Raw genomic sequence first — 16277 nt, 5'->3', positions numbered from 1 at the left:
GTTTGTTTTTAATGGTTCCAATGACTCTGATACAGTACTGATCTTGCTGATTACATTATATCTGATTGCTTACTTTTCAGCACTGCAATAAAGGGGGGCTCACTGAAGACTGGTCCAGAATTCCTTCCAAGGGTTGAAACCACCAGAGAAAACATGGAGAATAAGTTTCATCTATGTGCCAACCTCTGTTCATTTGTAGCATGTGCCTAGAGAGGAACTTTGAGGCCCCATCCTGGCTCAGCAGGAAAGAGTATCAGGATGTGTCATGGCCATGAGTAGGAGGGAAGGGAGCAGAGGGAGTAGACGAAAGCATTGTTTGCTTTGGTCATGCCAGTTCCAGAGAGAAAAGTAAAAAAAAAAAAAAAAAAAAAAGCAAAGCGGTACAATGAAAAGTGCGTTGAGTTTAGAGGCAAGAGACCGAAATCTATACCTATTTCACTTTCAGGTTTCAAATAAAGCCCCAAATCCGGGCTATTTACCCCCAAATTGACTGAACTGAAAATTAACTACAGTTCAAATACATGTCTCACAATAATGGAATCAAATAATTTTAAAACTGGAAGAGATATTAATGGTGATCCTAGTGAAATCTACTCATTTCACAGAGAAAGAGGCTCAAATGCACTTTGTGACTTACGTGAGAATCCCAGTTGAACAGGACTAGAATATTTATAACAAGTTTGGAGACCCTGGCACAGCAATATTAGAATTTATATCAGAGAATCTAGTTACTAGGGCATGGCATACTAGGAAGGCTCCAATTTATAGGGCTGGGTCTTAGCTACTGGAATATAAGGATATAAGGGGCAGATCTAATAAAGGGAACTTGAAAAATAAGACTTAGGTTTGGAAATTATTTTTAAGATGATGATTAATATCACAGGATTCCAAAAATATACTCTCCCTCCCTTACTTACTCTCAGAAAAGAAATTAAATGAAGCAGAGGCGAAATGAAAGTAGATGAATGTAGAAATGAGGCTCAAAGGATTAACAAAAGTGTTTCCCTTAGTGGGCATCTGTGTTTTTAGGCATCATTCACTCTCCTGACGGCAAGAGCCACCCAGATATGCTTTCTCTCCCTCTGTCCCTATGATTTGAATAGGTTTTCATCCTACGCTCCAGAAACGGAACAGCCTGATAGTAAGTCAGTCAGTATATTCCATTATAATTTAAGGTCATAAAGGTAATAAACAACTTGAATGTATAAATACAAGTGACAGGTTATGAAGTAAACTATACTCTTTTACAGCAGGGAATCAATCAATAGGTATTCCTCCAGCATAAGCTGAGAAGTGAAGGCACAAACCTATTGAGTAGAAGACAGGAGGGAATTAGAGGGCTCTTTTAATTGAAGATTCATGTCTTCCTTAAGCTCTGGGAAATTGTCAGATCTTTTATTATTTCCTCTGCTAAAACCTGTCTGATCCTTTCTTCAGTAAGACTTCTATTAAGTGGGTATCAGGTTCTCCGTGCCTAGTCCTGTTTCTTAGTTTTGTTCTTGTATTTTTCATCTGAGCTATTTAATTCTGCAACGCATTGCATATTATTTTTCAGCTCTTCTATATATTATCAACTCAATTTGGGAATAATATTGATCAAATGATAACTATATTTTATTGGAGGAGAAAAATACATTAGCTGTGCCTGGCAGGAACCATCAAAAGCATCAGCCCGTGAATTCAGGAAATCACTTGGGAAAACAGACAACACGGGGAGACTGTTATGGGCTCCCTATTAATGACATTATAATGTGAAAACCACAGTTAAATCACACAATTAGGATCGGAAAACACATTAGCTACCTTGTTTCACTTTTGAGATAAAGCAAGGAAAGAATTTGGGAGAGGTCTTGGCACAGATAAAGGAAAAGATGACAAAAGGGTGAAATTGTGTTATAAAAAGGGTGAGAGTGCTGGGCCGATCAGCTCAGAATATCTTGATGAAGGAGTCCTGATGTGTTAATAAATTTGACATTTGTAGCTTCCCCGTTCCAAGTATGATCATCCTGGTAGGAGAGGAAACCCAGGATGGAGACTTTAGTCTCTCTCTTCTGATGATTTGTAAGCGTTGGTTTGCATTACTGACAACCTTACCAGCTTATTGTCTTGATGCCTCTTGCTACAAAATGAGAGGAACAAGAGGAGAAAAAATGTATGAGGAATTGAGCAGCAAAGAGGTTTTAAGATACATCGAAGAAGAAAGTGTTTTGTGGTATGATAGTTCTTTTGTACGTAGAAGTCTATTTTAGTTGTTTTGTTTGTTTGAATGCCAACTTTTCCAGGATCACTTTGAAGGCATAAGCTGGACTTTTCCCTTCAACCCCTTTTTTTTCTTCCTAAAAGTATCATTTTCCAGGCCAATTGTTCTGTTTATTCATCTTTGTCTTTGTATTATTGGCTTTTCTCCAATGACTGCTTATCCTTGCATGACCTTCATGTTTTTAATTAAAGAACAATGTTGATTATCACAGGTAGCTTGGCCGAGGTTCTGCCTGCCAGCCATTACTAGCTCTTTAGCGCAAGAGAGTTCGGAATTCCCTTTATGGGGGTGGGGGGAAGAGAGAAACGTCCAGGTAGCATAGATGGGGAGTAGGCACAAAGCTAACATCAGTTTTTACTCTCACGCATTCCTTCCAGGCAGATGCCAGTTTCCTTTGAGAGTTTTTTTCTTGGCTTTATTTGGGGTCAAACACCAATGGGGAATAAAGAGCCCAATCAGCGCAACCTTTGGAAAATAATGTCTAAACCAGTCACCTAGATTGCCACTCCCTTTCTGGGAAGGGACTAGGATATCACCGCAAGGAAAAGCAGCCATTTTCACGGAAGCCGCCTCTGTGTACACTGGACTGCCTGCTTTTGTAGCACTGGCTTCGGCTTTGAGAAGTTCACTCTTAATTTACAGAGTTCTCGAGTCCAACTCCCTTGCCCCCATTTCACTGATTTTATTACCAGTACGCCAGACTTGGAGGAGGTGGAGAACAGGAGTTCAACAATTGTATCTGATCTATAAGTTTCATCGAGATATTGAAACTTATACATTGTTTTAAATTCCCTGCACTTATTCCTAAGGTACTTTAAACATACACACCTCATACTTTTTTCTTTTTAATCAATTGCTTTGATAAAGTAGGGGGAAAAAAAGCAGATTCGAGGTGGGGGGCTATAACCAAAATAATTCATTTTTGCCTCAGTGAGAGTTTCCTTATTTGCAGACTTACTTCACAGAGTAGTTTGAGAATTATATAAAGCAATAGTTTGGATGTGTTTTCACTGGAAAATTATTTAATCTATAAATGAGGATAATACTAGCCCTTATTTCAGAGAGTCATTATGAGGATTAAATTTATAAATTCATGCAAAGTGCTTAGAATAGTGTTTAGCTCACAGAAAGCACTAAAATCAACATTAACATTATTACTCTTTTTTGTGAATAAACTGTAAACATGAAAGTTATTTATTTAAGCATGAAAGAAGACTAAATAAGGAAGAAGAGAAATAGTGGAAAAGTGGATAATCAGGAGACTGGATAAGCAGGAATATGAAGTATGCTGATTTCCTATAAAACTGGGGCTATCCCAGAACAAAGGAAATATCCTCAATTTTGCAACATAAAGTTTGCAATCTTAAAATATTGACAAAAGATCAGAGCAGAATAAACACAGCAGAAAAATTGGGACTCAGTGGCTGACTTGCGGTATTGAAGGTGCTATCTCTGTTATCCCTTTGCTCTTATTTCTACCAGTATTTTTCTTAAAAAACAACAGAGGATTAAAATGTATGAAAATTCCACATTTAGAGCACAATTTCCATTTAATTTTAATTTCCTAGCAGCTCCTAAAGATATGGCTGAACAGAAAGTATAAGATGGTACAGCTGCCATGTTCACTTTGCATACAAAATGAAAACTAATTCTAGAAAAACAATATCCATTTTTTATTGCTGTCTTATCATTAGCACACATTACATGGCATGTATATGTATATATACACACACACACATATATACATAAAAACATACATATATACATATATATGTATATATATACACTTTATGAACCGCTGTTTTAGCCTGAAGTCAAAACCAAAAATGGTAGTCTCCACTTAGAAAAAATTCAGCACTCTAATAATGTGAAATCAGATGGTAAGTCTTATTTAGACTTGATTTAACACAGAATTTTGAACAACTCTTTTTTGATTGTTGAAATTAGAACTCAGAAGCGATGTGTTTATTTTTAATTCTCTATGCTGATATTACTTCTCTGATTCTAAATATACAATGAATCCACCTAGATAATACTGATTTAAAAATGATTAAAAATAAATGAGACTTTCACATGAAGAAAACTTTTCATGATATTCTGTTATAGATTACTTGGGAAAACCCAAAATCGTATGTTCATATTAAGCCTTCCTTTAAGATCTCAAATTATTTCTTACTTTGTTATCTCATTAATGCTTGTAATTATCCTGTGCGATAAACATGAAACAGGAGGATTCAAAAAAATGATTTCTGAAACAGTGTGCAAAAATGACACCGTCAATGCAGGTCAGATAAGTGTTTAGTTATAAAACTGCACCGCTGATCCAGGTGCTTGGGTGTCTCAGTAGGTTGAGCATCGGACTCTTGGTGTCAATGTGGTCCTGATCTCAGGATTGTGAGATCAGGCCCTGTGTATCTGGCTCTGTGCTGAGCGGGGAGTCTGCTTGAGATTCTCTCCCTCCCTCTGCCCGCCCCCACCAAGCCCGGCTTGCACACGTGCTTTCTCTCTCTCCCTATGCGAATAAATAAAATCTAAAAAAAAAACACCCCAAAACAACCCATGCAGCTGATCAGAAAAACTCAAATGACACAAGTAACAAGTGGGAACAGCACTTTCTTTTGTGTCTTCCTTCATTTCCCTCCCTCTCCCTTTTTCTCTCCTTATTGCAATCCTCAGAAGGAGGTGGCTCCTATTTTTAAGTAATATTTAAAGAATATTTGAACAAGAGATGGAAGAAAGGTAGATGATATTACAGATTCATCGTCCTTCATATGTGATATGTAATAAAAATTCTTGAGGAAGCAAGCTTTTTTTTTTTTTTTTTGTAAAACAAATGCATTTTTGCATATTCCAAATGATCTTCTTAGGTAAATGAATACTGACACAAACTTGAAAATGTATGAACTCTGATGTGCTTCTAGACAGGCATGTATCAGATTTGTTTCAAGTGAGGTCCGTATTTCCTTGGGATTTCTTGTACTGAATGGAAAATGTAACCAGTGTAAGAAATGACAGTCTGAATTAACCCAAGGCTTACATTCCAGGGTGCATGATTTCCATGAACTTCCTCCAAATAAATAAAATATCTTTGCCAATTCCAGAAATCCTTTTCCTTGTACTAGACGTGTGACCTCTTTCGTCTGTCGACAAGAGGGGCAACACGATAGAGAGAACAAACTCTACCGTAATAATTAGGTGGGATTTCCTCAAAAATATCCATTCCATAAGATGACAAATTCCTTCAATATCCAGGAAGAGAAAAATAAAAGAAAAAACCATTATAAAAACTTCTCTTAAGCTATTATTCTATTTTTAAAAGGAGAAGGAAAAAAGGACTTGTATCATTTAAGTGTTGCTGATCCCATTTCTATAATGGAAATTACCACATTGTCATTTTGTTAAGTATTTAAAACTGCAGTTATTTTTTGTAGGACATAGCTTAGAGGGTATATCTAACTGTGTTAACGGACGATACACAATGTACACACACACACACGCATATTTTGTATGCTTTACATCTGTTCTGCTGACTTTTGGTTTGCCCACTTTGATAAGCATCCTCTTTATTACTAAAAAACAAACTGTTCTGGAAAAAAAAAATCACATGTCCTCAGTGCTTATATCGTAGCTTGGGTAGAATCATGCTACTGGATTATTTTAATTAGTATTTTTCCCACATTCTGAACCCACAGACTATTTCTTCTCCATAACTCTTAGAGAGCTATTGTGACATTGTTCTCTGCATTTACCAGTGTCACGATGCTCTCTAGTTTATTATGATATCCTTCCAGTGGAATTTTACAGGCATATATATAGTTATTAGATAATGATGAAAAACTGTTTTTTAAATGTAGAGTATGTCTCCCTGAGTGCAGGCACGGACACTTCATTATCTTATAAAGTGCTTGTGATGTTGTTCATATTAGGCATGTCCCAAACTATGAAAGAGTTTTATACATGCATACAAGCTGTCAGTTACAGCCTTCCTGACCTTTCCTAGCCTCGCCTGGGGCAACCGTTTTTCTCCTGCATATTCTGACTTCATGAAACTTACCAAAACACAGCACCACTTAATGAGCTTGTATGAGTGGAGAGAGAGAGAGAGAGAGAGTCTATCTCTTCCCCCTACTCCCATACCCACACTGTACCGCATCCATCCCCTTGTTCTTGCTTCTCACCTCTCCCAGCTCAGTCTATTTCAACGCAAGCAATACTATGTTTCATAGGTACAGAAAGATTCTTTCAACTCTCCCAACCTCCCTTCCCCTTTTTAAAACTTTCCTAATTACCCAGGGGAGACAGGATGTCTCACTCTCTAGATTTATAACTGCCCAAGAGAGTAACCAGAGAAGCATAAGGTATAGCTACAATAATATAAGTTTAAAGGACTAAAATAACCTGAATTTTAGGAAAATCTCATCAATTTCAGAAGTCTTTAAATGTACTCCCAAATTTCTACACAAACACTTCCCTGTCTTTTTTTTTTTTTTTTTAAGATTTTATTTATTTATTTGACAGAGAGAGAGGCAGCGAGAGAGGGAACACAAGCAGGGGGAGTAGGAGAGGGAGAAGCAGGCTTCCTGCCCAGAGCGCTGGGATCGGGATCCTGACCTGAGCTGAAGGCAGACGCTTAAGGACTGAGTCACCCAGGTGCCCCCACTTCTCTGTCCTTTATCTTTAAATACTCTCATTGTCAGCATAAAGATAAGTGTGTAAATAAATTCCTGATAATGCCTCCGTAAAGTTGTCGAAAATAATAAATGCATTTCTGTTAAAATGATACTGTTTCACCAATTTGGTTTAAAAACCTGCAGTACACTGATTATGTCAGGTGATTAGTAATACAGTAACATTTTTGGTATTCTAGAGAACGTTAAGATCCCTAGGGTTTGAGTCCTAGTTTTGTCACCTTAGCCTTGGGACACTGGGAAACTCTCTAAAGCTCATCGTCCTGCTTCTCTCACATGCAACAAGCTATAAAGGGGAGCTCAACAGAACTAGTTACAACCAGTCAAAATGGTGTTTGTAAATATAAGACAGCATCTGTACTTTTTATTTCAAACACTTATTAAGAAAATTAAGATATCTTTGGTGGAAGTGACATAAACTATAATGAACTATACAAAGTACTATTGTTTTTATAGGTTAGGTTGACTCTTGTTAATTTATTCTTTAGTTACCTAATTGGGGCATCTTTCTCATACACACAATTTGTCATGTAACTCAGCTACGTAATAGTTGCCAATGGCTCTTCTTTGTTAAGAGAATACAGCCCATATCTTGACATCCTAACTCAATTCCCACTGAACCTTCAGCTAATATACCCTGTGATACATATCCAGCATGAAATACTTGGGGCTCCTTCAAACACGCCACACACGTTCAACTTCTAGGACTTTATTACCTTCATTTTGCCTGACTATGTCACTTTGTCAATCTTAATCAATCCTATTTATTCTTCAATTCTCAGCCTAAATATCCCCTCCAGTTGGAAAGTTTCCCTGCAGTTGGTTACACATCTCAAATTTACCTGCATTTATACATTTTATAACACTGCATCAAGTTGTTAATATAGTTCTGTAACTGTCCCTAGATACCCTGAAAAGCAAGGCCAATTTTTTATTTATTACTTTAATCCAAGGGCACAACAGTATCTGCTTGGCAGAGGTCTTATGGTCAAGCAGAGTGAGTAAAAAGAGTAAAGGCTCTGGAAACAGACTTTGGCTCAAATCTTAGCTCTACCACTTATTTGTTGCATCACTTGTGATATTCACTTGGCCTTTCTAAGACTCTATTTCTTTGTGAATAAAGTGAGAATAATAATAGATGAAGGAGCTGTGCTAATTAATAACTTAGACTCAACACACTGTAGATTTTAGCTATCCTGAGGTGATGGTAATGATGATGCAATAATATTTGTTCAATAAAAAGATAATTAAATGAAATAAAGTTACTACTATTAAAACCTGTTTCTGTGGGACCAGGTTATCCAAATTCTAAATGACCTATTCAAAAGTAGCTCTTGGAACAGAGTACATTTAGTGAGGTCTGGTAATTACCATAGTATTTATTTGGCAGGTGTCTGAGGGAGCCAAATTTGAAAAAGATGAGGAAGATGATGGTAATGAAATAAAAAAGAAACAACTTTTATTCCTCAAGAAGTAGGCATCCTCTGTAACAAAACTGCTGTCCAGTTATTATTCACCTAATACCAATTTTAGAGAAAGGTAGGAAAAGTGCGAAATCTCTTTAGAGTTGAAGAAAGCCAAGGCTCTTCAAACCCAATATTATAACCTAGAGTAGTCAGCAGTTGAGAACATAGTGTTTTAACTCTAAAAAGCATATTAAATATACTTACGGAGAAAAATGTCAAAAGTCTATCAGTGAATTAATAAAAGATGAAAAAGGCGGAAACCACTGTTTGAACAGTTTTAAGGGGACATTATAAACCTCGTATAGTGAATATTAAAACAAAGGAATTTATAACGTTCTTTAAATAATGGGTTTAAGTTAAAAAGAACTTGAAAAGAAAAAAAAAGTGCCATTACAAATTGTGTTCTGTGTGAGAAGAAATCACAGGCCAAAAGATCTTGAAGTATTTTTTTTTTCAACAGAAAGTATTTTCTGCCCTTCAGCTGACTATTAGACAGCAGGAGAAAAAAAACAAGTGCACTGGATAATGGGAGATGTGTTTAGAAAAAAAAAAAATCATTAAAAAGATGATTATAATCTGGTTAGCTGCTGAAGGTCCAAATTGTGAAAAATTATTGATGTTAATGACGGTAATCATGACAGTTGAAAAGTATCTAAATAACAAAAAGGCAACACCATTTTCAAAGTATTATGGTACAATTTGTAATGATTAGCGGAAAAGCACACTAATATGCTTGATGCGATATTTTGAAGGTCACTCGACTATCAACTTGCCATAATGCCATTCAATTAAATACACAGTAAAAATCTAAGATTATTTATGGAAAGAATTTTGTAGTGCTTGTAGAATAGTATATTACAAATCCCGGCTGTATGTACAAGCAGAAACGCCTGATCTAATGCACCATTAAGCAACTGTAGCTGTGCTCTACATTTTTTAAACATTAAACTAATTATGATGAGGTTTGGTCTTACTATGTAGTGCATATTTAATCTTTTTTAAGAGCCTATCAAATTGAATCACGAGATACAACTTGTTTACGCTATAAGCAAACACATGCAATATTAACAATGTACAATATCCTGGCTTAATTAGAAAAAGTCCATGTTCTCTTAAATACATTTAGGAGTATAAAACCACACAGTTCTAATTTGAACTTGTCATTTAATTATATTTTAAAACTAATTTATATGACTTGGAACTGATTTCTTTCTTTCTTTTTTTCCCTCCTCTCTTTCTCTCTCTGCTACACAGAATGTTTTCCATTGACCCAGTTAAAACTAAATTCTACTAAAAATGAGAGTAAGGACCAAGTGAAGCTTGAGGGAAGAGGAAGAGTGGCGGTGGAAACCATAGATAAGAAATCATTGAAATGTGATTATCAGGTAGGGTTCTGTTTATCAAATCAGTGGGCCGAACTGCACCCTGCTAGGACCTTTTCTACCATTCTTGCTCTGCATTGTAGCCTCAAGTTCTATAAATGAGATCTACTTTCTTGGAAAAGAGTATATTTCCAAAATTCCCTTCCTCTCTCTCTCCTCCAGGGTATCATGCAGGGTATACAGGCAAAACCCTTGAATCTCGGGGCGCCTGGGTGGCACAGCAGTTAAGCATCTGCCTTCGGCTCAGGGTGTGATCCCGGCGTTATGGGATCGAGCCCCACATCAGGCTCCTCCGCTATGAGCCTGCTTCTTCCTCTCCCACTCCCCCTGCTTGTGTTCCCTCTCTCGCTGGCTGTCTCTATCTCTGTCGAATAAATAAATAAAATCTTAAAAAAAAAAACAAAAAACCCTTGAATCTCTTAATATTGTCCTCAAATTTACAAAGTCAAGTACTAAAGAAGGTACCTGAAGGCAACACATAGCAGTATAGCCTGGACTTCATGAACTCTCTGTTCTTCTGTCCCCAAAGGTATTGATTGACTCTGCTCTCTGCAACTTAGTTTTCCAGCTTAAGTTCTAGGACAATCTTTAATAGTTATACAAAAGTAAGATCTACATGGACTCCTCAAAAATCAATAATCAAGTATAAATTTTTAAGTGGGATGTTCAAACTTACTATTAAGCTAATTAAGCTTTTTTTTTTTTTTAAACAATAGCATGAAGTCAAACAGTTTAATGTAATGTAAAACACTTAATTTCTGGACAGGGGAGAAACAATCCCATCAGAATTTAATCTTTCAAAAAAATCCAAAAGAGGAAAACAATAAAGATTGTTTACCTTCACAAATTGTGACACCATTTCCTGAAAATCCCATGTTACAGTAACAGGCTTCAATTCCATTCCGTATTTCACATTTTGCATTGGGAAGGCAAGGTGTCTTGGTGCAATTTTGAGTGTAGGAAGAATTCAGCAAAGTGGAAAAACCCACTAAGGAAAACAGAGAAATATATCTTAAAAAAAAAAGAAAAGGAAAGAAAGGAAGAAAAAGGTCCCCCCTCCCATTGTTGAGTTAGACTACAATGAACACAAAAACCCTGCTTTCTTTCCATCTAGATGAATGGATTATGAGAATTTCCCAAGGGAGTATTTAGCTAAATAACAGCACAAGAGCAAGTAGGCAAAAAGATTAGCACTTTCTTCAATCTGTGTTTATCAAGTAAATCTCAACAAAGCTATAATGTAGGAAACAACCCAACTCTATAAAGAAAACAGCATTCCTAGATCACTGGCCTCTTCACTCTGAGGTGAGATCTTTTTAAAGGGAACTGCATGATTGTAAAGCAATTTGCCATCTCTGGGAATGATTCTGTGAAGAAATCAAGATGAACTGATTGTCTGGGTCTTTTCAAATTCAAATCTGTGTAATTTTAAGAAGAAGAGCAACATATCATAACATCCAGGAAGACAAATGCAATTATTGTTTTTTCTGTATTCCAATGTTCTTTTAAAATTCTGCCTTTCCCATCATAAAGCTTATGCTACATCTTCTCCCATTAGGGGAATTTCAGATAAACTCAGTATATTGGTCAAAGATTGATCTTTCGGAAACGACCACCATTTAAACACAACCAACAAAATGAAGCGTAAAAGAGAGCAAGACTTTATTTCAGAGTTACTGAAAACAAAGTTGGAAATGGTATTCTGTGGGCTGTTTGGGAAAGATAAGGAAAAGCCTGGGCCGATCCTTTTTGATATTGTTGTCCCCGGTCTTCTCAAGACACGCCTGCTTGAGGCTGGACAGTCAGGAATCGTGCAAGTTAATTGTCCGCAAAACACTCCCTGAGACACATTGTCCTTATCTGGTAACCGGAGATTGCTAAACTTTCGATTCTAAATCCCAGCCTCGCATAGGGCTGTATAAACTGTCTAAACCAGAATTAATTCAGCTTCCAAGTTGTGATTTATCTTTCTGCACAGCATCCTCAAAGTGGTATTTTAAACGAACCCAAAGTCGGGACTGGCAGTCCCCTTAAAATGCCAGGAAACCTCCCACAGGTGTTATTAGTTTGGCTTTCCCAAATTTCTTGAAGGCAGATTAGAAAAAAAAGGTCACAGTCTGAGCTTTCGGGGACCCTGGGGGCTTTGTATTCGGGAATAAAAAAGGTGACCTAGTCCCTGGGCCCTGAATATCGAATTCCAGGGTTGAAAGGCCAAGGAGAAAAACATCCTGAGAAGTCCCGCGTCAGTTCTCAGAAACCCGGCCCCATCCTCTGGGCGCGCGCGGGCCGCGGCCCAACGATCCCAGTCCCCGCAGGCGAGCAGCCGCTCGGCCCCGCGCCGGGCACTCACCTAGGAGCGGGAGGAGTCTCATTGGCGGCGGCCGCGGAGCTGGCGGTGGCGGGAGCGCGGCTGGCGGTGCGGCCAGTGTACGCGGGACGCAGCTGGGCGGCCGTGCCAGGGTCCCGGCTCCGGCCCTCGTGACGCGCCGCTTCCTCCGGACCCTTTCCGGCCTCTTTTGTGTCCGCGCGCGGGTCAAGCCCTGAGTGTGCCGGTCACGTCCGCCCCCGGGCCGCTCCTCCAGGCCACCTGGCCTTCATCCCTGCCTCCGGAGCACCCCAGCACGCGGGCTGACCCTTTGAGGGATCACTTTGCCCCCAGGCAGCCGCGTCCTGAGCGCTGCCTTCAAACCGGGGGTCTGCGTAGCCAAAACAAGGCAGAGGCCCACGGAGTGTCCCGCTGAGAGAGCACCCAGAACTGGGAGAGTCTTAGGGGTACTTCCTAGAGCCTAAATTCCAGGACACAGTGTTCTTTTACTTATGAATACATTTCCATTAAGAACCAAGGGCCCACAGGCGGCTGAGCCCTGGCTCCCAGCAATGGGACATTCCTTGCTAGTAGGGAGTCCTCACCTTGTGGGGACTCAGGGTTTCAGAGTGCAGGATAAGGGTACACTCTAACTCGTCTACAGGTTCCGACTGTGCTTCAAATGACTGAGTGAAAAAGGAGCGAACAAAAAAGCCAAGTTTCAAAAGTACATGGCATTTGTCAGAACTCATCAAATCATGCATTTTATGGTGTGTAAATAACGTTGATTCAGCCTCAATAAAGTTGATTTAAAGAAAAGGAATGATTGATGCTTGTGCCATCAAGACAAGTTACTTTCCCTTTAAACAGTGGGGCACACCTTTTCTATGTCTCCTGTACAGTCTGTTTAATTTGACAAACATCTACTGAGAATCTACTTTGTACAGAGAGTGCACTCACAAAAATGAACAAGGCAGGGCCCTCAGTGGGGCAGTAACTAAATCTGGACACAATGACACAAGTCCCAATGATATCAGACTTAGGTATAGGCTTAGTTCCCTGGCTCTCCACTGCATTTTCTGAGACCCTTTCTAGCTTGACTTAACTCTCACAAAAAGCTCCTGAGAGTGGTAGCACAAGCCATGAGGGAAATGAAGAACAGAGGTAGTGTGTGACTTGCCCAGAGTCACACAGCAGTCTAAGTGACTGGACTGACTCAACCTCAGTCTATTTTGCTCCTCAGTCATTGCTCTTAGTGGCTCAGAGCAATGATCAGAAGGGTGTTGCAAAAATGAGGACTCACCAGTTATCCAGCTATTGCTGTACAGGGAGTCTGTAAAGGTGATTTAAATGCCCTAAGTGCCATGAAAAGTAAGCTTGGGATTTTATTCTGTTGTTGATTGGTTTTCTTTTAAAGATTACTTTTTTTTTTTTGAACGAGACAGCCATTCAGTGAAAAAACTCTGGCAGCAGTCGGAATGAAGGATATTAAGGAGACACCAAAGGCAAGGAAGCCAGGATAGTTCAGGAAATAGACGACAAATGTTTGAACAAAGGTAGGGGGATTTGGATGAAAAAAAAAAAAAGGGGGACAGAGTCCAAAAAAGGATTAAAGACAAATTGATGTCTGATTGACTTGCTCAGGTTGAGAGACATGTTTGAGACAGAGAGTGTAAAGGTTTTCAAGCTGTATGAGTAGAGGAAGGTTGGAACCATTCACAAAAATAGGAAATAGGATGAGGGGCGGCTTTGAAGAGAAAAAAGTAATGAGCTCAGTCTTATAATATAAAATTTGAGGTGTTCCAATGAACTGATTCCATTATGAAGCTAGTTTTTCTATAGTCATGGCGTATATTCATCATATGGAGTCACTGAACATACTCAGCATTCAAAAGGCATCAGTATAAAAATAATAAAAATACATTATTTTCTGAGACAAATTATAAACTGAAACACAGTATCTACTTTTAAAATCATTACCTTTAAATAGTTTACATCATGTATCAGCCACACATGCTTTCCTCTTTATGCTTAGGATAATAGAAGACGGGCAATTAAAAAAAAAAAAAAAATATATATATATATATATATATCATTCTTCTCTATTTATTGTTTTAAAATTAACAAAAGTGAGTTAAAATTCAATTTAAAAAACATTTTCCAAACTTTCCTTTTGCTTGTGTATTTTTATAAAAAGCAAAGTTTTATTCATATATTTCTATCAAGAAAATATAGGAGAGCATAAGGGTGAACATGGCATGTTTAATGATACAGTTTAAGATTGTTCTTTGTAAAAATCAAAATTACTTAAAAATTTATTTGAAGTAGTCTGTTTTCTTAAGGAAGACATTTTGGATCCATTGCCTTTACATTACTGAAAAAGAAACAATTTTAATTTTCAATCCAAACAAATATTTTAATTGTGAGAGAAAAGCATATTTTAAAGAAGTATTCTCAAGGAAATATAGAGTTTAAGTTTAAAATTTTATCAATTATCTTCACTTGGATACCACTGAGTGATGTTTAACTTTTATTTTTTTAAAATTTTTTTAATAATTTTTATTTTGTTATATTAGTCACCATACAGTACATCCCCAGTTTTGAGATGTTTAGCTTTTAAAAATATAACAATTACTTAGAGTTTGATTTTGGTCAAGGTATAACACATAGTAGTTAGGTCATTTTAAGCTGCCTACCCAATTGGTTTTAATACATTAATGAGTAGGAACCCTCATTCTGCAAATTCATGATTAGTTTTATCTTGGGTTTGTCCATAAGGTGCCAAATTTAACAGGATTTCCTTGAAAGGTTCTTGGTCAGGTTAAAGTTTGCATTGAAAAGTATTCACTATGAAGACCTGGGTTTAGCTCTAACTTTTATCATCAATAGATTCTTTAACCTCTTTGGGGAAGAGCTCACCCATTATAACATGGAAATAACAATGCAAGACCCATTAGATCACCGTTGCTAAGATCATTCATACACATGTCAGAACTGTTAGGCATTCCATACTTTTTAATACTTAACACATCAAAATATAGGAAATCAATGCGCAATTGAAATAAAGGTGTCCAAAGGTGTATTTATGATGCCCACAGAGACTGAAACGAAGAACGCGTGCTGCTTCTAGACCTCCCTCATGAGATCTCTGTGACATTTTCTAATCTGTCCCCTAAGCGTTAACAGTGTGATTGGATGCTAAGTGACCAGCTCTGTGACAATACTCTAAATATTGTCATTAAATGTCATTTGAGGCAACACCTAGAGCTCAATATCTGGTTTTAACTCCTATTGTCGTTTAAATTCCCCATAAAACTTCTATATTGTGTTGAATACACTCTACTGACCTGGATTTATAGAATACAATTTCCTTAAGATCAGAGGTTCTTCATTGCCGTACGTATGTAAGGCAAACAAATGAAGCTGACAATGAAGACAACTTGAAAAGTTTTTCTTTTTAATGAAAATATGTAATTTATCTGTGTTGGAAAAAAATGTCATTTGACTTTTCTCAACTTAAGGAGACTTTGTCGTCGATGTGTTAATTTAGGTGGTTCCTCACTCTTTCATATTACCTCTGTTCCCATAGGATTCTTAAGAGGATTACAATTTACCAAACAAAATTTTCCACCACAGGTTAATTAGTCAATCCCAACATTAACAGCATATACTTGGTGAAAAGACTATAAAAAGTTAAAAAACAGAAAATTGAGTTATGCGTAAGCATGGGAAGAGTAATCCAATGGCAACATATGCAATGTTGAAACCAAGAGAAGTTTTACCAAAACGGGATGTCAGCCGCCCACTGGTGGGAAGGGGGAGCTTCCACGAATGGGTAAGGATTGAGTTTTCACAAGGTGGACTTCTCTGATAAGCGTTCTTAACCTGATATCTTAGAACTTGAGGGTAAGAAACATAGTTTTGTTTCTTTTTATTTTCCCTCCATGACACCTCACAAGGTGCTTTGAGAATGATAGGTATATAATAAAAGTATGCGCTCGTTAATGAATGAATAAATTCATAAATGGCTAGAACAATGCAAAGTAAAATTTATCACAAATGAAAATCTTTATTTTTGGAGATCAGCTAGAAATTGTTTACCTCAAAAGTCTTTTAGGTTTCCAGGTACATTTCACATTATTGCAATATAGTCTAAATATCTTCAATTTGTATTTA

General features: G+C 37.5%; 1 protein-coding gene across 1 annotated transcript in view; it reads right to left on the bottom strand.

Annotated features, from left to right (window-relative positions):
- The window catches only part of ADGRL4 (adhesion G protein-coupled receptor L4), a 106114-nt gene extending 93399 nt beyond the window's left edge, over window positions 1–12715 (bottom strand). Inside the window, exons 1-2 of the mRNA XM_026497735.4 lie at window positions 12147–12715; window positions 10635–10784 (exon numbers count right to left, since the gene is read on the bottom strand). Coding sequence (XP_026353520.2) covers window positions 10635–10784; window positions 12147–12168 — 172 coding nt within the window. The 5' untranslated portion in view covers window positions 12169–12715. The remainder of the gene's footprint in view (window positions 1–10634; window positions 10785–12146) is intronic.
- Between the last annotated feature and the right edge of the window lie 3562 nt (window positions 12716–16277).

Source organism: Ursus arctos, unplaced genomic scaffold, assembly GCF_023065955.2.
Source record: "Ursus arctos isolate Adak ecotype North America unplaced genomic scaffold, UrsArc2.0 scaffold_12, whole genome shotgun sequence".
Lineage (NCBI taxonomy): Eukaryota > Metazoa > Chordata > Mammalia > Carnivora > Ursidae > Ursus > Ursus arctos.
The sequence above is the reverse complement of the archived record's forward strand: the minus strand, read 5'-3'. Positions and strand labels throughout refer to the sequence as shown.